The following is a 24,666-nucleotide window of genomic DNA, read 5'->3' as shown; positions in this document are numbered from 1 at the left end:
TGAGGCCAATACATGGGTGTTTTCAAAAGGAGTTAAATGTAGCTCTTGGGGCTGAAGGCTTCAAAGAATCTAGGAGGAAATTGGGAGCAGGTTACTGAGTTGGATAGTCAGCCATGATCATAATGAATGGTGGAGCAGGCTCAAAGGGTTGAATGGCCTACTCCTGCTCCTATTTTTTATGTTTGTAAACTCCAAACAGTATAATACCATTCTACACAAATCCCCCTGGACAACCTGCTCATCCCAGAGATCAATCTTTACTGCGGTCTAAGAAAGGTGTTTGTCTCCTGCCCAAAACCGTACGCACTACTGTAAGTGCAGACTCAATAAAGCCCTGCACAATTACAGCAAGACTTCCTTATTCTTGTCATAAAGCCTAATGTATTATTTCCTTCCAAATAGCTTGCTGTACCTGCATGTTCACTTTCTATATATCTTGTACAAGGGCATCCAAATCCCAGCAACATTTAACAGCTGCTCACCAATTAAAAAAATATTAAAAAATTCTGTTCTTCTTGATGCATTAATGGTGATGTGGCGAATGTTATTTTGCAAAATGGATTCATCTTAAGAGTAGACCATTTTCCAGGGCAACTAAAATGCATTAAAACTTTGCAATTTATCCAAAATCTTCCCATTGTACTCCATACAGATAAAATAAGACAATCAGTCTTTATGCTGTTCAATGGTACATCCACAAAGAGTGCAAAAGCAGCAGAGTGAACATAATCAGACATCAGTGGCGAAATTCTCCCCCAACGGCGCGATGTCCGCCAAAAACGGCGCCAATCAGACGGGCATCGCGCCGGCCCTAAGGTGCGGAATGCTCCGCATCTTTGGGGGCCGAGCCCCAACATTGAGGGGCTAGGCCAGCGCCGGAGGGATTTCCGCCCCGCCAGCTGGCGGAAATGGCGTTTGTTGCCCCGCCAGCTGGCGGAAATGGCGTTTGTTGCCCCGCCAGCTGGCGCGGAAATGCGGCGCATGCGCTGGAGCGTCAGCGGCCGCCGACAGTTTCCCGCGCATGCGCAGTGGGGAGAGTCTCTTCCGCCTCCGCCATGGTGGAGGCTGTTGCGGAGGCGGAAGGGAAAGAGTGCCCCCACGGCACAGGCCCGCCCGTGGATCGGTGGGCCCCGATCGCGGGCCAGGCCACTGTGGGGGCACCCCCGAGGTCAGATCGCCCGCGCCCCCCCCCCCCCCCCCCCCCAGGACCCCGGAGCCCGCCCACGCCGCCTGGTCCCGCCGGTAAATACCAGCTTTGATTTACGCCGGCGGGACAGGCAATTTCTGGGCGGGACTTCGACCCATCCAGGCCGGAGAATTGAGCGGGGGGTCCCGCCAACCGGCGCGGCCCGATTCCCGCCCCCTCCCAATCTCTGGTACCGGAGACTTCGGCGGGGGCGGGATTCACGGCGGCCAACGGCCATTCTCCGTCCCGGCGGGGGGTCGGAGAATGACGCCCCAGGAAACAGAGATCAATCAATATGCACAAGGCAGAGATCAGAGCAGGTACCTGAGAGACACGGGCCGCTTCCGCAAGGAATTTCTTCATCTCTGTCGCATCGTGAGCCACATTCATCGCTGAACCACTGGGAGAATCAAAGTGAAACACTGGCATGAAATCTCTACATATCAACAGTGGTTAGCTGCTAAACCTTACTCCGCACACCGCTGGATCCCCAAACCCAAAAGTTTTAGCTTTACCTTAGGACATAAGATGGCCTCAGCAAGCAGGGGTAGCCCACATTGTCAGCAAATGAAAGTGCATCATCCTAGAATCAAAAATAAGTCAGTCAGTGGATGTGACACTTACTGTACAACAAAAATCCACCTCCCAATGGACAGATTTGGGAATCCATAGCACGGCATTCCAAGTCCCATGACAAAGGAGTGGGGCTACGTTTTTCATCAGAATTGCAGCTCTAATCAGGGGCGCGATTCTCCGACCCCGCCGTGTCCCGAATTCTCCGCCACCAGAGATTCGGCGGGGGCGGGAATCGCGCCGCACCGGTCCCATTCCCGGCGATTCTCCGGCCCGCAATGGACCGAAGTCCCGCTGCTGTCAACCCTCGCCCGCCGGCATGGATTAAACCTCCCTTGAACGGCGGGACAAGGCGGCACGGGCAGGCTCCGGGGTTCTGGGGGGGGGGGGGGGGGGGGCACGGGGTGATCTGACCCCGGGGGATGCCCCCACGGTGGCCTGGCCCGTGATCAGGACCCACCGATCCACGGGGGGGGCCTGTGCCGTGGGGGCACTATTTTTCTTCCGCCTTCGCCATGGTCTTCACTATGGCGGAGGCGGAAGAGACCCCCTCCCCTGCGCATGCGCGGGGATGCCGTGAGCGGCCGCTGACGCTCCCGCGCATGCGTCGCCCGGCAAAGACCTTTCGTCGCCGGCTGAGGTGAGGTGAGGGCTTGGCCCCAAAAGGTGCGGAGAATGGGGTGGCCCGACGCCGGAGTGGTTCCCGCTACTCCATTACGCCGGAACTCCCCGCCCCGCCGGGTAGGGGAGAATCTCGCCCCAGGTATCTATACATTGGACATTAACTAGTCTTTTCCCAGAAGCTGTTTGGTCTGTTGTGTGTTCTCAGTCATTTCTGTTCTATTTTCCCTTTCCATTTCTCACATTTAACACTTGAATGGAAAGATCATCCATATAATAATCAATAGCAGATTCCTGTGATATGACTCATGGGTAAAATTCACAGGTGGATTTACAGACTTGTAGTTCAGCAGAAATATGTAAAGAAGGAAGACCGCATATCTGGTCCTATGTGAAAGTCACTATTCGGATAGATGCTCTGTAGCCCCTCTCTGGCTTAATTGTAGTTTGAACAACTGTAGTCAAATGCTTCCTGGTCCAGTCAGTTTAACATCAGTGGCAGGAAAAATAATGGAGTCTTCACCAAAGAAGAGAATAGAGGAACATATGGAGATGAGAAATCTAATACTGTAATGAGAAGTCAGCATAGACTTCAACAGGGAAAATCTTTCTTGATTGATTGGTCTTACTTGGTTGGTCTGACTTGACCAACTTTACTGATTTTTTTAAGAGATAGCAGAGATAGTAGATAATGGTAATACAGGAGATGCAATTTATCTGGATTTTCAAATGGCCTCCGTTAAGGTGCCCCATAATAGACTAATTAATAATGTCAGAATATGCAGTCAGGGGATGTGACAGAATAACTTGATAGCTGACTTCAGGACAGAAAACTGAGAGTGGGAGTAAAGTGTAGTTATTTGGATTGATAGAAGGTGGGATGTGGCATTCCCCAAAGATCAATGCTGGGACCATTGGTGCTTACGATCTATGTCAATGCCTTGGATTTTGTAATTTAAAACACAATTTCTAAATCTGCGGATGACATCAAATTATTTTGGGGAGGAGGTTACTCAACACTGAGAAAAGACTGCAACAAATTACTGGAGGGAATTAATAAACTAGAAAATGGGCAAATAAAATTCAGTGCAGCTAAAAGTCAGATATGACATTTTGCTAGGAAGAACGAGAGTTCAGTTTTGTTTGGAGGGTGCAAGTCTAGATAGGTTGGAGGAACAAAGGGATCTTTGAGTACAAATGCTAATAGTAAAAGAATGAGTAGGGCTGATTAGGGAGGCACAAGGAGACAGGAGGAGCATTGATATACATATATACACACACACACACACATATATATATATATATATATATATAGATGGATGGATTGGTCAGATGGGTATACCAGTGGCAAATGGAATTTCACCCTGGAAAGTGTGAGGTGATGCATTTTGGAAGGAGTAACACAACAAAGGATGGCAGGACACTAGGAAGCTCAGAGGAGCAGAGGGATCGTGGGGTGCATGTCCACAGATCCCGGAAGGGGGCAGAACAGGTCAATAGGGTATTTAAGAAGGCATTCGGGACACTTGCCTTTATAAGAACATAAGAACTAGGAGCAGGAGTAGGCCATCTGGCCCCTCGAGCCTGCTCCGCCATTCAATGAGATCACGGCTGATTTTTTTGTGGACTCAGCTCCACTTTCCGGCCTGAACACCATAACCCTTAATCCCTTTATTCTTCAAAAAACTATCTATCTTTATCTTAAAAACATTTAATGAAGGAGCCTCAACTGCTTCACTGGACAAGTCATTCCATAGATTCACAACCCTTTGGGTGAAGAAGTTCCTCCTAAACTCAGTCCTAAATCTACTTCCCCTTATTTTGAGGCTAAGCCCCCTAGTTCTGCTTTCACCCGCCAGTGGAAACAACCTGCCCGCATCTATCCTATCTATTCCCTTCATCATTTTATATGTTTCTATAAGATCACCCTCATTCTTCTAAATTCGAACGAGTACAGTCCCAGTCTACTCAACCTCTCCTCGTAATCCAACCCCTTCAGCTCTGGGATTAACCTAGTGAATCTCCTCTGCACACCCTCCAGCGCCAGAACATCCTTTCTCAGGTTAGGAGACCAAAACTGAACACAATACTCCAGGTGTGGCCTCACTAACACCGTATACAATTGCAGCATAACCTCCCTAGTGTTAAACTCCATCCCTCTAACAATGAAGGACAAAATTCCATTTGCCTTCTTAATCACCTGTTGCAACTGTAAACCAACTTTTTGCGACTCATGCACTAGCACACCCAGGTCTCTCTGCACAGCAGCATGTTTTAATATTTTATCATTTAAATAATAATCAGTTGTGGCATAGATTATAAAAGCAGAGAAGTTATGCTGGAGCTACACAGGACTTTGGTTAGGCCACAGCTGGAGAACTGTGTTCAGTTCTGGTCACTGCACAATAGGAAGGATGTGATTGCAGTGGAGAGGGTGCAGAGGAGATTCACCAGGATGTTGCCTGGGATCGAGCATTTTAACGATGAAGAGGGGCTGGATAAGCTCGGGATGTTTTCTTTGGAGCAGAGAAGGCTGAGAGAGGACATGATTGAGGTGCAGAAGATTATGAGGGGCATCGTCAGGGTGGATAGAAAGCAGCTGTTCCCCTTAGTTGAAGGGTCAATAACAAGGGGGCACAATGTGAAGATGAAAGTCAGGAGGTTTAGAGGGGATTTGAGGAAATGTTTTTCACCTGGAGGCTGGTGGGAATCTTGAATGCACTACCTGGGAGGATAGTTGAGGCAGGAAACCTCACAATCTTTAAAAAGTACTTGGATGAGCACCTGAAATGTCATAACATTCAAGGCTATAGGCCAAGTGCTGGGAAGTGGGATTAGTGTAGATTTGAGTAGTTTTTTTTGTCTTGTGCAGGCTTAATGGGCCGAAGGGCCTCTTCTGTATTGTATGATTCTATGAGTAGCGACAGTACTTTGCATCTGTCTTTACAACGGAAGAGGATGCTACTCAGGTTGTGGTGAGAGAGGTACTAAGTGGTACAGTCGAGGAATTTACAATTGAGGAAGAGGAGGTGCTAGAAAGGCTGTCTTTATATAAACCTGATAAGGTACCGGGTCCGGATGAGATGCATCCAAGGATACCGAGAAAGTCAAGAGTGGAAATTTCAGAGATACCGGTGCTAATCTTCCTGATCCTGAGGGGTATTGACAGGGTGGATGTGGAGAGGATGATTCCTCTTGTGGGAGAATCTAGAACTAGGGATCACTGTTTAAAAATAAGGGATCATTTGTTTAAGACAGAGATGAGGAAAAATATTTTTTTCTCAAAGGGTTGAGAGTCTCTGGAACTCTCTTCTCCAAAAGGCAATGGAAGCAGAACCTTTGAATATGTTTACGGTTGTGCTGGATAGATCCTTGATTAACAAGGGTGAAAGGTTATCGGAGTAGGCAGGAATGTGGGGTTACAATCAGATCAGCCAAGTTCTTATTGAATGTCAGAGTAGGCTCGAGGGGCTGTGTAACCTACTCTCATTGGGCAGACAAATGACAGTTGAAGTTCAATGCTGAGGAGTGCGAGGGGATTCATTTTGGCAGGAAGAATGTGGAGAGACAGTGTAACCTAAAGGAAGAAACTCTAAAGGAGGTGTAGCAACAGACGGACCTTAGCATACATGTATATATATTAATTGAAGATGGAAGGCAGGTTGAGAGAGCAGTTATTAAAGCACAGGGGCCAGGATTCTCTGATCCTGGGGCTAAGTGTTGACACCGTCGTAAACGCCGGAGCATTTTAAACGCTATGACTGACAGCTCCTCACCACACAAATAGGAGCTAAGTGCTTTCTGCTGAGGTTTGGTGATTGAATGTGGACCACTGAAGCATTTTGGGATAGTACTATAATCATTATGTAGTGGTGCGATGTAAATGCAAGTTGTCATAGTCATGTATTGGATTAAGTCTTCCCCACAGCCTATTGCAACAGTGTTCCTGACAGCTCAATGCAGCCATATGGGGGGAAAATATAGAAACAGAGGAACAGGATGAGGCCATTCAGCCCCTCAGGACTGTTCCCGATGCAGTTAATTCATCACTCATCTGTACCTTCAATCTGTCTGGCTACTTTGATTTTGTCACCCTGAATGCACTTAGCTGACAGGATTCAATTTCTGGCTCACACAGACAAAATCTGGGCTTGAAGGAGAGGGTGGTGCCTTGCTGCCCACACACAGGCCATGCTGTTTAGCTGCCACCCTGTTCTAGTGCTGCCCACCTTCTATAAATGCAGCCTGTCCCCTGCCAATGCAACAAATACAGATCACCCACTATAGAATAGCTTAGAATTTAACCATCATCATATTTTTCTCTTCTCTTTACGCAAAATAATGAGATAATTGACAGATTTAAACTTTGCGGGAGTGACAACAAAATGTGAACCTACCTCTCTAAACATTGATGCATTTGTGACGTAAGTTTAAAACGGCTTGTGTCAACATTTCAAATTTCTAGCATGCCCAATTTTCCACAATGTACACACTGCCCAGACCAATTCCTCAGTTTATGGCCATCATTAGATTTCACTATGTTGATGCTATTTACCAAAGAATTGACAGCCATCCACGAAGCCTGAGCAATCTGGAGCTCATCGAGTACCCCGGAGAAGACAGCACGATCCTCAGCGCGGTCAATCTGCATTGGATTGGTGCCCAGAATGTTCACACCATACTTGGACAAGGGAACAGCCAGGTTGTTTGGAATCTGTCCACCGACAGAAATAATACACCCCTTGCAACCCTGAGGGAAAAAAAGTCACAATCTGATTACTAAAAGCGCTTCACTGTGAACCCAGCCAACAGAATAATCAATAAGTCTCACTGCAAACCCTCAATCCACTAATCAATAAATCTCACTGCAAACCCTCAATCCACTAATCAATAAATCTCACTGCAAACCCTCAATCCACTAATCAATACATCTGGCTGAGAACGCTCAACCCACTAATCAATACATCTCACTGAGAACGGCCAACCCACTAATCAATACATCTGGCTGAGAACGCTCAACCCACGAATCAATAATCTCACTGACAACCCTCAACCCACGAATGAATACATCTCACCGAGAACCCTTTACTCACTAATCAATACATCTCACTGACAACCTCAACCCACCAATCAATACATATCACTGAGAACCCTAAACCCATTAATCAATACATCTCACTAAGAACCCTCAACCCACTAATCAATACATCTCACTGACAACCCACAACCCACTAATCAATAATATCACTGAGAACCCTTATCCCACTTCTCAATACAACTTACTGAGAACCCTCAAACCACTAATCAATACATCTCACTGAGAACCCTCAATCCACTAATCAATAAATCTCACTGACAACCTCAACCCACCAATCAATACATATCACTGAGAACCCTCAACCCATTAATCAATACATATCACTGAGAACCCTCAATCCACTAACCAATACATCTGACTGAGAACCCTCAATCCACTAATCAATAAATCTCACTGACAACCTCAACCCACTAATCAATACATATCACTGAGAACCCTCAATCCACTAATCAATACATCTGACTGAGAACCCCCAATCCACTAATCAATAAATCTCACTGACAACCTCAACCCACCAATAAATACATATCACTGAGAACCCTCAACCCATTAATCAATACATATCACTGAGAACCCTCAACCCATTAATCAATACATCTCACTGAGAACCCTCAACCCATTAATCAATACATCTCACTGAGAACCCTCAACCTATTAATCAATACATCTCACTGAGAACCCTCAACCCACTAATCAATACATCTCACTGAGAACTCTTAACCCACTAATCAATAAATCTCACTGACAACCTCAACCCACTAATCAATACATCTCACTGACACCCCTCAACCCATTAATCAATACATCTCACTGACAACACTCAACCCATTAATCAATGCATCTCACTGAGAACCCTCAACCCATTCGGGCAGCACGGTAGCATTGTGGATAGCACAATTGCTTCACAGCTCCAGGGTCCCAGGTTCGATTCCGGCTTGGGTCACATGTCTGTGCGGAGTCTGCACATCCTCTCCGTGTGTGCGTGGGTTTCCTCCGGGTGCTCCGGTTTCCTCCCACAGTCCAAAGATGTGCAGGTTAGGTGAATTGGCCAGGCTAAAAATTGCCCCTTAGTGTCCAAAATTGCCCTTAGTGTTGGGTTGGGTGGGGTTACTGGGTTAAGGGGATAGGGTGGAGGTGTTGACCTTGGGTAGGGTGCTCTTTCCAAGAGCCGGTACAGACTCGATGGGCCAAATGGCCTCCTTCTGCACTGTAAATTCTATGAATTAATCAATCCATCTCACTGAGAACCCTCAACCCACCAATCAATATATCTCACTGACAACCTCAACCCTCCAATCAATACATCTCACTGACAACCCTCAACCCACTAATCAATACAGCTCACTGAGAACCCTCAACCCATTAATCAATACATATCACTGAGAACCCTCAACCCATTAATCAATACATCTCACTGACAACTCTCAACCCACTAATCAATGCATCTCACTGAGAACCCTCAACCCATTAATCAATACATCTCACTGAGAACCCTCAACCCATTAATCAATACATCTCACTGAGAACCCTCACCCACTAATCAATACAGCTCACTGACAACTCTCAACCCACTAATCAATACATCTCACTGAGAACCCTCAACCGACTAATCAGAACATCTCAGAGAATCCTCAACCCACTAATCAATACATCTCACTGAGAACCCACTAATCAATGCATCTCACTGAGAACCCTCAACCCATTAATCAAAACATCTCATTGAGAATCCTTAACCCACTACTCAATATATCTCACTGAGAACCCACTAATCAATGCATCTCACTGAGAACCCTCAACCCATTAACCAAAACATCTCACTGAGAATCCTTAACCCACTAACCAAAACATCTCACTGAGAATCCTTAACCCACTAACCAAAACATCTCACTGAGAATCCTCAACCCACTAACCAAAACATCTCACTGAGAATCCTTAGCCCACTAACCAAAACATCTCACTGAGAATCCTCAACCCATTAACCAAAACATCTCACTGAGAATCCTTAACCCACTAACCAAAACATCTCACTGAGAATCCTCAACCCACTAATCAATACATCTCACTGAGAACTCAACCCATTAATCAATACATATCACTGAGAACCCTCAACCCATTAATCAATACATCTCACTGACAACCCTCAACCCACTAATCAATGCATCTCACTGAGAACCCTCAACCCATTAATCAATACATCTCCCTGAGAACCCTCAACCCATTAATCAATACATCTCACTAAGAATCCTCAACCCACTAATTAATACAGCTCACTGAGAACCCTCAACCCACTAATCAATACATCTCACTGAGAACCCTCAACCGACTAATCAGAACATCTCAGAGAATCCTCAACCCACTAATCAATACATCTCACTGAGAACCCACTAATCAATGCATCTCACTGAGAACCCTCAACCCATTAATCAAAACATCTCATTGAGAATCCTTAACCCACTACTCAATATATCTCACTGAGAACCCACTAATCAATGCATCTCACTGAGAACCCTCAACCGACTAATCAGAACATCTCAGAGAATCCTCAACCCACTAATCAATACATCTCACTGAGAACCCACTAATCAATGCATCTCACTGAGAACCCTCAACCCATTAACCAAAACATCTCACTGAGAATCCTTAACCCACTAACCAAAATATCTCACTGAGAATCCTTAACCCACTAACCAAAACATCTCACTGAGAATCCTCAACCCACTAACCAAAACATCTCACTGAGAATCCTCAACCCACTAATCAATACATCTCACTGACAACCCTCAACCCACTAATCAATACATCTCACTGACACCCCTCACCCCTTTATAGTCAAGGAAGAATACTAATTATTTCTCCATTCTTGCAGAATAAATCATGATAAGAATCTATGATTGTCTATGGATTGTTTGACAACACCTGTGGATAGGCACTTGCTCAGGCAGGACCTGAGCTGATGTCTCACCTCCTGTTCATAGATATCCAGGATCCTTTCCAGCGAGAGCTCCTCAAAGTAAAGCCTGTCACACTCATCAAAATCAGTGCTCACAGTCTCTGGGTTATGGTTTACAACCACTGTCTTCTTCCCAAGCTGCCTCAGGGTCCGGATGCTGGAGACTGCACACCAATCAAACTCCACACTGCTACCTGCCGACACAAGAGTCTGTTCTGAAATGCCTGTCACTGCACATGGTGTATTAAGAATTACATTATTCACATTGCTTACTTAAAGTTACCATACACATGTATACAGTCTGCAAAAAAAGTGAGAATCCAATCAAGGTTTGTGATGACTGCCTTTGTTGAGGTAGACATAATTATTTCTATAAGACTTGGAATCTGCTTTGACTTTCAGTGAAAACAAACAATCGTTCCCCAGTGTGAACATTTGGGAAACAACATTCACTACAATCCATGATCTTGGAGGTGTTTCGGACATCTCGAGTGATCATGAAGATTAGACATTGTGGTTGCTGGACATGGGAACACTGATTGATTTTGTGTTCTACCTTAGAACCATTGAATCACAGAAATGGTACAGCACAGAAGGAGGCCATTCAGCCCATCTAGTCCATGCCAGCCCGAGGACACCCAGGTGCCCTTTCTAATCCCACCATCCTGCTTCCCGGCCCATAGCCCTGTATCTTACAGCACTTCTGCCACTTATCTTGAATCTAAGTGCCCTGGTTCTAGAATTCTCCACCAAGGGAAACAATTTTATTCTGTCCACCCTATCTTTTTCCCTCATAATTTTGTACATCTCAATTAAGTCACCCCTCAGCCTTCTTTGTTTCAAGGAAAATAACCCCAACCTATTCAATCTCTCCTCGTAGCTACACTTTTCTAGCCCTGGCAACATTCTTGTAAACCTCCTCTGCACTCTCTCCAGAACAATAACGTCCTTCCTGTAAAGTGGCGACCAGAACTGCACACAATACTCCAGTTGTGGCCTCACCAGTGTTTTATACAATTCCAACATTATATCCATACTTTTATATTCTATACCTCAGCCAATGAAGTAGAGCATTCCATATGCTTTTTTTACATCTTGTCCACATGAACTGCTGCCTTTAGGGACCTGTGTACTTGCAGTCAAGAGAGTTATTTGGTTTGACAATTCCCTGGTGACCTTCATGTGCTATAACTACAATATGTTTATAGAATTTACGACGCAGAAGGAGGCCATTCAGTCCATCGAGTCCGCACCAGCCCTTGGAAAGAGCACCCTACTTAAGCCCCCGCCTCCAACCCAGTAACCCACCTAACCTTTTAGACACGAAGGGGCAATTTAGCAAGGCCAATCCACCTAACTATCACATCTTTGGACTGTGGATGGAAACCGGAGCACCCAGAGTAAACACACACAGACTTGGGGAGAAAGTGCAAACTCCACACAGACAATAATCCAAGCTGAAATTGAATCCGGGTCCCTGCGGCTGTGAGGCAGCAGTGCTAACCACTGTACCACCATGCTGCCTTCTCCATGATTGCACGATACAAGTGCGGTTGGCACGTAATACAAGATCGGATTGATTGTAACTGTGAGCTCATTTTGAACACTGAATTTGTACAGTGTGAATGTATAAAGATTCTGGAGGTCGACTCAGCGATTAAACGCTAGTTTATTTGGAGTCAAAGGAAACAGTCACTACAATATAAATCCTAGTTGGGACTACCAACATGACGGCCCCTGTCTGGCCAGCTTTTAAGCAGGTTAATTATAAGCCCCAGCTGGGCAGGTCTCTGCCATTCGTGGAGAAGCTCGTGTTCCACGAGTCCCATGGGGAGCTGGATTAGGGTATCCCGTGGTCCTGGTGAGGGTTATTACCGAATGGTTTTGTTGCAGACACTGTCAATCACATCTTTCCAGTTTTGTCATTCCAATGTTGTCATAAATAGTTGCAGCGCCCAAATAATTTTGTTGCTATTTTGATATTAACTAAATTTTACCAACTTCACCACCGCATTTAGGCTTACACAGTTAAGATGTTCTTCAGGCAACTTTTTCTTCACAGCTACGAGTACTGACTGTCGGCAACAGGTGTCATGAAAGGTAGTCCGCTGAGTTGAACTTGCCTGGCTGATGGTTTAAAATATTGAGTCATGTTTGTTCTTATTAATACTTAGTTTTGGTAGGGTAGGCAGTGAGAGGGGTCAGCTGAGGCTCACACTGTCCAGTACCTGCACTGTGTGAGAAGCTGTCGATATTTCCATTTCTTTGTTTGAGCAGAAGGTTCCTCCAATCGCTTGTGCTGAAGTTCAAGGTTTCTGATCTAAAGGAGCAGCTGGCAACACAGACAATACTGGGAGGCTGAGGGCGCAATTCATCCCACTTCATGTGGGATAACTATAGTTATAGGCCGCTGAATGGCATGTTTAGTAGGGTGTTTCTCAGCACCTACACTGCCAAGAAACGTTGTGCTATTCAACGGCATTTTCCGTTTCTTTTGGCCTTGGGGACATTCTCTCCACCCAGGCCGAAATTAGAGGGATTTCCTGCTGACAAGCAAGTCTCCTCGCAGATCGGGGCGCCATTTTGGAAGGCTGTCCCATCTTCACCCCCCCCCCCCCCTCCCTCCCCAACCTTGGAAAGGCCCACGGAAACCGGGACCCCCCCCTCACCCCCCCCTGGGCCCGATTCCTGGCTGTGCCAACCTGGCACCTGGAAGTGCCCCTGCTATCTGGGCGTGAATCTCGTGTGAGGCCTCTCGCAAATATGAGCAGCCTCATCCCGACACCAAGCGAGGAGGCCACTAAATCGTGACTTGAAGGTAGTCATCCAACTTGAACAGCAAGTTCGTTAAGAGGGTGCCAATCCATTTGGTTAGAAGTAGGCACTCCAGGAATGAGTATCAAATTAACAAGTGGGAACAGAATACTGGCATCATATGAAATGTATGGCAGCATCTTCCCATAATTTGTCGGCAGAGTGTCAGTTTCCATGTGAAAACCCACACATAAGGGGTAACCCCCCCCCCCAAAGGGGCCCTCCAGAGGGCTCACCCCTGGTAGTGCCAGGCATGTCGCTCCCCCGCCCCTCCAAGGGCTATATTTACCATTGCGCCATCACCGGGTTCCCCTCGACTGCATGAAGTTTTCTAAACCTGTTATGAACCTCGCCATATGAACATTCAGTGAGGGAGGGGAACATTTTGCAGGGACTCAATATGTTTAAACATTTAAATGTATTGAGATGAGGTCCCCACCCTTTCAGGACAGGAACCACATGACGTCACAGGCGAAGGATGTGGAAAATAGGGAAACCAGATCTGACCAGTGAGAATCTCGTTTCCCATCTCTCACAGGATTTGGGGCCCACGCCGCCATTTACACTTAAATCAAGCATGGGCTTAAAAATCCCCCCCCCCCCCCCCCAACCGCCGTTGAAGAAAATGATGGACGAGGGACAATGTGAGGGCGAGTTCAAAGGATTTGACGGTAAAAGTATAGCCAGGAGACAAGCTTATGTTGGATCCAATGTTAAAGGAAGAAATAATATCTGCTTTTGCTCAACTGTTACAATGCAATACACAGTTGAGGAATTAGCTGCATTTCTGTAGACAGAGGCTTTGTAATCACAGAAATAAACTTTGCTTGAAGATCAGTTATAAGTGGAATTACAAAGGGATCAGTGAAGAGGACAATTTGGGCATCCTTAGATACTAGTTAGTATACCGCAACCATTTTAAAACCTACAGTTCCACCATTTTATTGGGGAAGTTGAATTCTTCAATTCAGACTATGGTATTGCCAAGTGTAACAGATATTACAAGGACACAGTGTGTCTCTGAGAAGCCAGTTTTCAGGCAGAGAAACTGCATATGTTACAATTCAAGGTCTATTGTACAATGTGTAACAAGGTACCATTGTGATGTCCCCAGTAAGTCTGCTGATAGCGATAGGGAGGTGATTTGATGCCTGTACCCAAATATCGGACCACCGATATCACTAACTGCAAGACAACGTACGTGCCTTTGTAATGATTGGATACTTTAATTAAGCATGTGGACCTTTAATGTGATTGGTTAATTATTCTCATACACTATGTATGATGTGACCTTAATCGATAGTCATGATTGGACATAGATAACTAGTAACAAATTATTGTATATGTTTTGTAATCGAATCTCAAAATATAACTTCGTAGTACCATTCTTGAATCTGGGTTTTTTGGTGTCCTAATTAGAATGCCAATAGCCCTCGCTATAGCTTGTAAATAAAGACTAGTTTATATCTTCAAGAGTCTTCTTCTGGTCTGTCATGAGTGAAGGTAAAGTACACTACAGTCGAATAGCTGTACAATTTTCCCCTGGCTGCACGGTGGCACAGTGGTTAGCACTGCTGCCTCACAGCTCCAGGATCCTGGTTCAATTCCGGCCTTGGGTGACTGTATGGAGTTTGCACATTCTCCCCGTGTCAGTGTGGGTTTCATCCGGGTGCTCCGACTTCCTCCCACAATCCAACGATGTGCAGGTTTGGTGGATTAGCCTTGATAAATTGCCCCTTAGGTGCCCAGGGTTGTGCAGGGTAACAGGCGTTATGGTGATAGGGTGGGGGAATGGACCTAGGTACGGTACTTATTTGGAGGGTCAGTGCAGACTCGATGGGCTGAATGGCCTCCTTCTGCACTGTAGGGATTCTATGGTCCTATAATCACACGCAAATGATGGCAGGTTAGCTGAGGAGATATTAAGAGGAATGATCCAAGAATTCATGAGAGGGTTAGAAGGGTCTTTAGAGAGCTGAAGAGGCAAAGATATTTCAGGGGGAGGGAATTCCAGAGTTTGGAGTTTAGACAGCTACAGGCAGGAATTTCAATAGTAGAACAAATGGATTTGAAGATATGGGGCGGGGTGCTCTGATCCTGAGGCTAAGTGTTGACGCCATCGTAAACGCCGTCACGTTTCCCGACGGCGTGAACATGGCCTCAGGAGCAGCAATTCTGACCCCTACAGGGGGCCAGCACGGCACTGGAGCGACCCACGCCGCTCCAGCTGCCGATCCCGGCGTCAGATGGGCGCCGCAGGTCCACGCATGCGCAATGGGACCGGCGCGATTGCCGCGCATGCGCGGTGCTCCCATCTCCACGCCGGCCCCGACGCAACATGGCCAGGCCACAGCGCAGGCCCCCCCCCCAAGGATTCTCCGACCCGGCACGAGCTTGGAGAATCCCGCCATGAGGTGTTGAGTGAGAGGTTGTAAAGGTTGGAGATTACTTAGATTGTGATGGGAGGGATAGGAAGTGAATTAAACACGGATGAGATTTGTAAATTGGAGGCATTGAAGGATTGTGGGTCAGCAGACATAGGGGGTAGTAAATGGAACTTAGGGCGAGTTAGGTACAGCAGCAGAATTCTGGATGAGCTGATATTTACAGAAGATAAACCACACATTGGACGATCGGAAAAAGTGTTAAAGGCATAGATTAAAGTTTCAATAGAAAATGGAACTGAGGCAGGGAAAGATTGTAAGAGACATTAAGGAGTGTGATATAATTGAACAGATTAACATTGAGAGGGAGGGGGTGTTAATGATTTTATTAATAATAATAATAAAGTGGGCTGAAAAGTGGATAAATTCCCAGGCCCAGATGAAATGTATCCAAGGCTGCTGTGTGAGGCAAAGGAGGGGATTGCAGGGGCTCTGATGTTATTTTTCAAATTCTCTCTGGCCACAGGTGAGGTAGGTACCAGAGGACAGGAGGATAGCTACTATGGTACCATTATTCACGAAAGGAAGTAGGGAAAATAGGTAATTACAGTCCAGTGAGTCTAACATCAGGGATGGGAAAATTATTGGAAAAAATTCTAAGGGACAGAATCAATCTCCACGAGCGGCAAGGATTAATCAGGACAATCTGCATGGCTTTGGCAGGGGGAGAGCATGTCCAACAAGTTTGACTGAATTTTTCGAGGAGGTGGCTAGGTGTGTAGGTGAGGGCAGTGCAGTTGATGTAGTATACATGACTTCAGTAAGACTTTTAACAGGGTCCCACATGGGAGACTGATCAAGAAGGTAAGAACCCATAGGACCCGGGGCAATTTGGCAAATTGGATCCAAAACTGGCTTAGTGTCAGGCGGCAGATGGTGATGGCCGAACATTGTTTTTATGACTGGAAGCCTGTGTCCAGCAGTGTACTGCAGGGATCGGTGCTCCGTCCCTTGCTGTCTGTGGTGTACATTAATGATAGAGGCGTGAATGTGGAGTAAGTTTGTAGATGACACGAAAATTGGTGGATAGTTGGTTTTAACTTAAAATGCTCTGTTTTATTATCTTGGCATTCTGTAAAATAATGTTATTTATGTATCTCTATAAAAAGGCGAGGACGAAAGCCTTAAATTCCAGGATGATAGCACAGTGGTTATCACAGTTGCTTCACAGCGCCAGGGTCCCAGGTTCGATTCGCGGCTTCGGTCACTGTCTGTGCGGAGTCTGCACGTTCTCCCCGTGTCTGCGTGGGTTTCCTCCGAGTGCTCCAGTTTCCTCCCACAGTTAAAAGATGTGTGGGTTAGATGGATTGGCCATGCTAAATTGCCCTTAGTTATCAAAAATGTTAAGTGGGGTGACTGGGTTACGGGCATAGGGTGGAGGTGTGGGCTTGAGTAGGGTGCTCTTTCCAAGGGCCGGTGCAGACTCGATAGACCGAATGGTCTCCTTCTGCACTGTAAATTCTATGATTCTATAGACAGGCTGGTCAGACGGACAGAACAGTGGCATGGAATTAACCCTGAAAAGGGTGAGGTGTTGGATTTTGGGAGGATTAACAACGATCGGAAATACATAATGAACAGTAGAACACTAGGAAGTACAGAGGACCAGAGGACCTTGGTGTGCCTGTCCATAGGTCCCTGAAGGCAGCAGGACAGTTAGATAAGGTGCTTAAGAAGGCCTATGGAATACTAATATTAGCCGAGGCACAGAATATAAGAGCAGGGAGGTTATGATAGAATAATTGGATTAGGCTATTGAGTTGGATGATCAGCCATGATCATAATGAATGACGGAGTGGGCTTGAAGGACCGAATGGCCTCCTCCTGCTCCTACTTTTTCTATGTTTCTAACTGTATGAAATGGTTGTTCGGCCAGAACTAGTCTACTGTGTGCAGTTTTGGTCACTATACCATAGGAAGGAAGTGATTGCACGAGAAAAGACGCAGAAGAGATTCAGCAAGGTGCTGCCTGGGCTGGAGCATTCCAGCTATGAAGAGAGGCTGGTTAGGCTGAGGTTGTTCTCCTTAGAGCAGAGAAGGCTGAGGGGGGACCTGATTGTGGTGTAAAGGTTATAAAGGACATAGATAAGGTAGGTCGGAAGGAACATTTCCCCTTAGTAGAGTGGCCAATAACCAGGAGGCATATATTTAAGATAAGTGGCATGAGGTTTCATGGGGATTTGAGGAAAACCGTTTTTTCCACCCAGAAGGTGATGGGAATCTGGAACTCACTGCCTGTAGGGTGGTGGAGGAAGGAACCCTCAAAACATTGAAGAAGCATTTAGATGAGCACTTGAAACGCCAGAGCATACAAGGCTATGATGTTGTTGCCATTACAGAGACCTGGTTGAGGGAAGGGCAGGATTGGCAGCTAAACGTTCCAGGATTTAGATGTTTCAGGCGGGATAGAGGGGGATGTAAAAGGGGAGGCGGAGTTGCGCTACTTGTTCAGGAGAGTATCACAGCTATACAGCGAGAGGACACCTCAGAGGGCAGTGAGGCTATATGGGTAGAGATCAGGAATAAGAAGGGTGCAGTCACAATGTTGGGGGTATACTACAGGCCTCCCAACAGCCAGCGGGAGATAGAGGAGCAGATAGGTAGACAGATTTTGGAAAAGAGTAAAAACAACAGGGTTGTGGTGATGGGAGACTTCAACTTCCCCAATATTGACTGGGACTCACTTAGTGCCAGGGGCTTAGACGGGGCAGAGTTTGTAAGGAGCATCCAGGAGGGCTTCTTAAAACAATATGTAAACAGTCCAACTAGGGAAGGGGCGGTACTGGACCTGGTATTGGGGAATGAGCCCGGCCAGGTGGTAGATGTTTCAGTAGGGGAGCATTTTGGTAACAGTGACCACAATTCAGTAAGTTTTAAAGTACTGGTGGACAAGGATAAGAGTGGTCCGAGGATGAATGTGCTAAATTGGGGGAAGGCTAATTATAACAATATTAGGCGGGACCTGAAGAACATAGATTGGGGGCGGATGTTTGAGGGCAAATCAACATCTGACATGTGGGAGGCTTTCAAGGGTCAGTTGAAAGGAATACAGGACAGGCATGTTCCTGTGAGGAAGAAAGATAAATACGGCAATTTTCGGGAACCTTGGATGACGAATGATATTGTAGGCCTCGTCAAAAAGAAAAAGGAGGCATTTGTCAGGGCTAAAAGGCTGGGAACAGACGAAGCCTGTGTGGCATATAAGGAAAGTAGGAAGGAACTTAAGCAAGGAGTCAGGAGGGCTAGAAGGGGTCATGAAAAGTCATTGGCAAATAGGGTTAAGGAAAATCCCAAGGCTTTTTACACTTACATAAAAAGCAAGAGGGTAGCCAGGGAAAGGGTTGGCCCACTGAAGGATAGGCAAGGGAATCTATGTGTGGAGCCAGAGGAAATGGGCGAGGTACTAAATGAATACTTTGCATCAGTATTCACCAAAGAGAAGGAATTGGTAGATGTTGAGTCTGGAGAAGGGGGTGTAGATAGCCTGGGTCACATTGTGATCCAAAAAGACGAGGTGTTGGGTGTCTTAAAAAATATTAAGGTAGATAAGTCCCCAGGGCCGGATGGGATCTACCCCAGAATACTGAAGGAGGCTGGAGAGGAAATTGCTGAGGCCTTGACAGAAATCTTTGGATCCTCGCTGTCTTCAGGGGATGTCCCGGAGGACTGGAGAATAGCCAATGTTGTTCCTCTGTTTAAGAAGGGTGGCAGGGATAATCCTGGGAACTACAGGCCGGTGAGCCTTACTTCAGTGGTAGGGAAATTACTGGAGAGAATTCTTCGAGACAGGATCTACTCCCATTTGGAAGCAAATGGACGTATTAGTGAGAGGCAGCACGGTTTTGTGAAGGGGAGGTCGTGTCTCACTAACTTGATCGAGTTTTTCGAGGAGGTCACTAAGATGATTGATGCAGGTAGGGCAGTAGATGTTGTCTATATGGACTTCAGTAAGGCCTTTGACAAGGTCCCTCATGGTAGACTAGTACAAAAGGTGAAGTCACACGGGATCAGGGGTGAACTGGCAAGGTGGATACAGAACTGGCTAGGCCATAGAAGGCAGAGGGTAGCAATGGAGGGATGCTTTTCTAATTGGAGGGCTGTGACCAGTGGTGTTCCACAGGGATCAGTGCTGGGACCTTTGCTCTTTGTAGTATATATAAATGATTTGGAGGAAAATGTAACTGGTCTGATTAGTAAGTTTGCAGACGACACAAAGGTTGGTGGAATTGCGGATAGCGATGAGGACTGTCTGAGGATACAGCAGGATTTAGATTGTCTGGAGACTTGGGCGGAGAGATGGCAGATGGAGTTTAACCTGGACAAATGTGAGGTAATGCATTTTGGAAGGGCTAATGCAGGTAGGGAATATACAGTGAATGGTAGAACCCTCAGGAGTATTGAAAGTCAAAGAGATCTAGGAGTACAGGTCCACAGATCACTGAAAGGGGCTACACAGGTGGAGAAGGTAGTCAAGAAGGCATACGGCATGCTTGCCTTCATTGGCCGGGGCATTGAGTATAAGAATTGGCAAGTCATGTTGCAGCTGTATAGAACCTTAGTTAGGCCACACTTGGAGTATAGTGTTCAATTCTGGTCGCCACACTACCAGAAGGATGTGGAGGCTTTAGAGAGGGTGCAGAAGAGATTTACCAGAATGTTGCCTGGTATGGAGGGCATAAGCTATGAGGAGCGATTGAATAAACTCGGTTTGTTCTCACTGGAACGAAGGAGGTTGAGGGGCGACCTGATAGAGGTATACAAAATTATGAGGGGCATAGACAGAGTGGATAGTCAGAGGCTTTTCCCCAGGGTAGAGGGGTCAATTACTAGGGGGCATAGGTTTAAGGTGAGAGGGGCAAAGTTTAGAGTAGATGTACGAGGCAAGTTTTTTACGCAGAGGGTAGTGGGTGCCTGGAACTCACTACCGGAGGAGGTAGTGGAGGCAGGGACGATAGGGACATTTAAGGGGCATCTTGACAAATATATGAATAGGATGGGAATAGAAGGATACGGACCCAGGAAGTGTAGAAGATTGTAGTTTAGTCGGGCAGTATGGTCGGCACGGGCTTGGAGGGCCGAAGGGCCTGTTCCTGTGCTGTACATTTCTTTGTTCTTTGTTCTTTGTTCTTTGCTACAGACCAAGTGCTGGGAAATGTGATTAGAATAGAGCGGAGCTCGATGGCCGTCGCAGACACTATGAGTTGAAGGACCTCTTGCTGTGCTGTAAAACTCTCTGACTGTATGTCTCCGGATCATATTCTCTAGGAACAGTATGTAGACGAGGAAGAATAAATGCTTTTGGGGTTCCATAGATAACAATGAGAAAAGATTCCATTGGAGATGATTCGCCGACCACAACTGGAATGATAACCATCAGTGGCAGTCCCACCCAGCTGAAAATCGAAAAGGGCTTGAGCATGTCAAAAGCTACTCTGAGATTGTAGAGAATGAGGAAAAGCAAGGATAATGCACCACAGTCTCAGTCAGTTGAGACTTTGATAAGACCTGTGAGTGGGAGCAGAAACATTTGCAAAGCTTCAAAAATGTAGTTGTGGAGTGGGTTTTAAATTTACCTATATGATATGGTCCACATCCCAGCACCATTATTCCGTGATCATTGAACTCCAAATCATGCTCCTGAAACAGAAACAGGATTCATCTATTTTTGATCAAAAGTACAGCGGAAGCCAGTAAATAAAAGAGTTAACCTAGCAAGACTCACCTCTCCGTGATAGGTGGAGTACAGGTAATTGGTGACAGCTGGATACTCTGCAGCAAGCGTGTCAATCTAGCAAAGAAAAGCAATAGGTCAGTGTGACCATTTGGGCCATCTTAGCTTGCCTAGGCTTAGTCCAAAGCCTTTCCCTCGGTTACTCATCCAGGAGAACATTCCACTCTATGTGTAACTTTCCCTGCTGTTTCCCTAAACATTTATTTCGCCAGTTTTAACTTACAATGCTCTGTTTTATTATCTTGGCATTCTGTGAAATAATGTTACGTACGTATCTCTATAAAGGCGCTTCTCCCCCTCTCCCTTTCAAAGTTTATTAGTCAATCCTCTGAGCCTTCTGGTTTAGATATTTGCCTTGCCGCAGCTATTGCACCCAAAACATTCCTGTGCATGTGTCTCTAGCCAAGGTTGAACAGTGCTCAGGTTTTAACCCAGTGTTATACAATAATAGTATACAATAGCTGAAGGACTACCGCCCAATTTGTGTCCTTGGCAAAATGCTAACCCATTAAGAGTTTTACAGCAAAGGAAGCCATTCAGCCCATTCTAACTCATGCCAGCCTTCTCCCTTTTTACAGCACTAATGAACCTGCGTTATATAGCTTATCACATTAAAAAGCTTACCCATCATGATAATTTGAAGTGCAGTGATTGCCAACCCTCTGCCGGCAAACCCAGCAGCCATTTGTGGTTCAGGACCATCCCTGGAGGTGTCTGAGCACTGACTCTGTGCCTAGTCACGCTGGGTTTTAATGTTAGGAGTCAAGAGAAGAAGGACAAGAGAAAAAAGACGAGCTTATTTTATATTGTGACGTGCCAAGGCATTTTGCAGGAGCGTTCTGAAGCAAGATTTTAGGAAAATGACCAAAATAAGTGATTGAAGATATAGGGTGCGATTCTTCAGAAAGATTTCCAAGTGTGGTGGCGAGCTTCCCAGCACTCAGCCAGGCGAGGCCGGCAACAATATTTAATTCCACTTCACGAGGCCTCACGTGCTTCTCGCTGGGGCTTGCCGAGACTGCGCTCGCCAATCCCCCACTAACAAGGTCGAGCAGCAGTTAAACAGAACTTGCACAGCCAGCCCCACTCAGCTCGCAGCCATGACACCAAGAAGATCGGCCCCAAGATTCAGGGATGCTGGCCTGGGGAGGCTCCTCGATGCGGTGGAGACCAGGAGGGATGTCCTATTCCCCAGAGGGTCTTGCAGGGTGAGCCACAGGGCAGCCAATGTCGCTGGGAGGAGATGGCAGCTGCTGTGAGCTCTGGGAGTGTGCCCAGGAGGACCGGCCTCTAGTGTTGCAAGAAGGTCAATGACCTATACCAGGCAGCACGGGTGAATTGACCCCCCCCCCCCAAGAGACCTTTCCGCCCCCACGTGCTACCCCCAACCCTCCCTTCATGCTGAGCCTCTGGAACAGGTTTACCCGGAGCTGATGGAGACGTTAGGGGGCATCCGGGACATTCAGGAGAAGATGTCAGCGATACTCTAGCAGGTCCATAGCTACGGACGCAGGGAATGTCGCTGGCAATGCGTGGCACTGAGGCCAACACTGCTCGGGTGGCGAGCGCAGTCAAGAGCCTGGTGCCTGTCAGCACCATGAGTGAAGGTGTCCAAAACGTTGTGGAGTCGGCGACGGCCCTGGCTGGGGGCCTTGGCAGAATGTTTGACTCAATGGGGGACGTGTTCCAGTACTAGGCTGACCTTGATGAGATTCTGCGGGACAGGTCCCGCTCTCAGATGGGAATGGCCGAGATGCAGCGGAGCTTGTCCCAGTTGCAGGCGAGTGGGCATTGCCGAAGCGCTGCAGAGCATGTCCCAATCACTGAGGTGTATTGACATCTTGGTGCAGACAGCGAGAAGCCGCTAGGGCTGGCAGAGACAGAATGCACAGGGGCAGCCTGGGCTCGAACCAGCCATCAGGGCCCAATGGGTAGAGCGGGAGGAGGGGGTGCTGGATGCCAACCCGGGCCTGTCCCATGGAGTGGGGATGGTGGCCACCAGCTCCCCCGAGTTCCACATCTCTGATGAGGCAGTGTATCGAGGTCAGAACCAGGGACAGGGTGGCACGGTTGTGCATGTGCCACTGACAAGTGATACGGGGCCCTCCGGCCCCAGAGCCCTCAGAGAACGCCCGCCGGGGCATCAAAAGCCATAGGACGAGGTAAGCAGCTGGCTGCCTCCATCTCAGATGGGGGCACACCCAGATGTAGCGGTAGAGCTAGCTAAGCACTTTGAGGATCACCGAGGGCACCATTGGCAAAGTGGGGCATTGTTGGGACACCTGTGACACATTAACAACCCTTGACCACAAGCAGTTGACACCTCTGTCACTTTTGTCTACAGTACAGCCGGACCTCCGAACTCTTGGCCCATCTCTCCAGTCAATCCACCCTCCCCATAGCATTCACCCATCTTCCGGCCATAGATTTGTCCCCGGATTGTGTTCCAATCCCTGGGAATTCGGATGTTGGCTGCTGTGTGTGTGGTCTTGCCTCCCGCAGTGTTCAGGCATCAAGGTTTGATTGGGATGCTAGGCAATGGCTCCCACATGCTACATGGCTCGCCCACCCACGGGAATTCACTTGGGTTGTGTGAAGTGCTCACTTAACCATGATTGCCAGTTCCCTACCAGCAATAGCTTTCAGCTGCTAGTCGGTGGGGCATACAGGCAGGAGCTAGGGTTTCCCCCGGAACGGGTACACATGATCCAGAGGTGGGCATGCTGGTGCCGTACGCAGTTGCCCCCCCCCCCCCAGCACCACCCCAGCCTTGGTGGCCAATCCCTATGGAGGCACCCCCCCTTGCTGAGGGTCCCCTACATCCGCCAAACACTGGGGTAGCAAGCGCAGCACCCCCAGGCTCTTTGCTTGTGAGCAAAGATGGCTATTCACCTCCTTGGCTCCCCGCAGAAGCCCCTCCTTTTCAAAAGGAGTACTAATTATTGCCAGCGTGACCACTTGCTGGGGAGGCCAACGAATGATGGGAGGCCGGTGGATATGAGGCCGCTCCTGTTAATTGTATGGAAATAGAGCTTAAGTGGTGATAATTGGTTTCTCGCCACGCTACACCGAGATATCTATTATTTTGCCTATGGGAGCGGGCTGGTTGCATCGCAAACTGTTTGGCGCTTGGCACGGTTCTCGTTTATGGCCTCTCCCACTATTCACAGGCCATGTTTCGCTCAGGCGAGAACGCATCGAGGCCTGAGAATAGCGCCCATAAGTTTTATGGGAGAGGTAGAGAGATGG

At 47.2% G+C, this 24,666-nt stretch overlaps 1 protein-coding gene across 1 annotated transcript in view; it reads right to left on the bottom strand.

Annotated features, from left to right (window-relative positions):
• cps1 (carbamoyl-phosphate synthase 1, mitochondrial) overlaps positions 1 to 24,666 on the bottom strand; it is a 204,232-nt gene that overhangs the window by 45,843 nt on the left and 133,723 nt on the right. The window contains exons 23-28 of the mRNA XM_072484190.1: positions 21,409 to 21,474; positions 21,260 to 21,323; positions 10,441 to 10,622; positions 6,936 to 7,130; positions 1,702 to 1,769; positions 1,511 to 1,586 (exon numbers count right to left, since the gene is read on the bottom strand). Of these exons, the coding sequence (XP_072340291.1) occupies positions 1,511 to 1,586; positions 1,702 to 1,769; positions 6,936 to 7,130; positions 10,441 to 10,622; positions 21,260 to 21,323; positions 21,409 to 21,474 (651 nt within the window). The remainder of the gene's footprint in view (positions 1 to 1,510; positions 1,587 to 1,701; positions 1,770 to 6,935; positions 7,131 to 10,440; positions 10,623 to 21,259; positions 21,324 to 21,408; positions 21,475 to 24,666) is intronic.

Source organism: Scyliorhinus torazame, chromosome 2 (genome assembly GCF_047496885.1).
Source record: "Scyliorhinus torazame isolate Kashiwa2021f chromosome 2, sScyTor2.1, whole genome shotgun sequence".
NCBI lineage: Eukaryota > Metazoa > Chordata > Chondrichthyes > Carcharhiniformes > Scyliorhinidae > Scyliorhinus > Scyliorhinus torazame.
The sequence above is the reverse complement of the archived record's forward strand: the minus strand, read 5'-3'. Positions and strand labels throughout refer to the sequence as shown.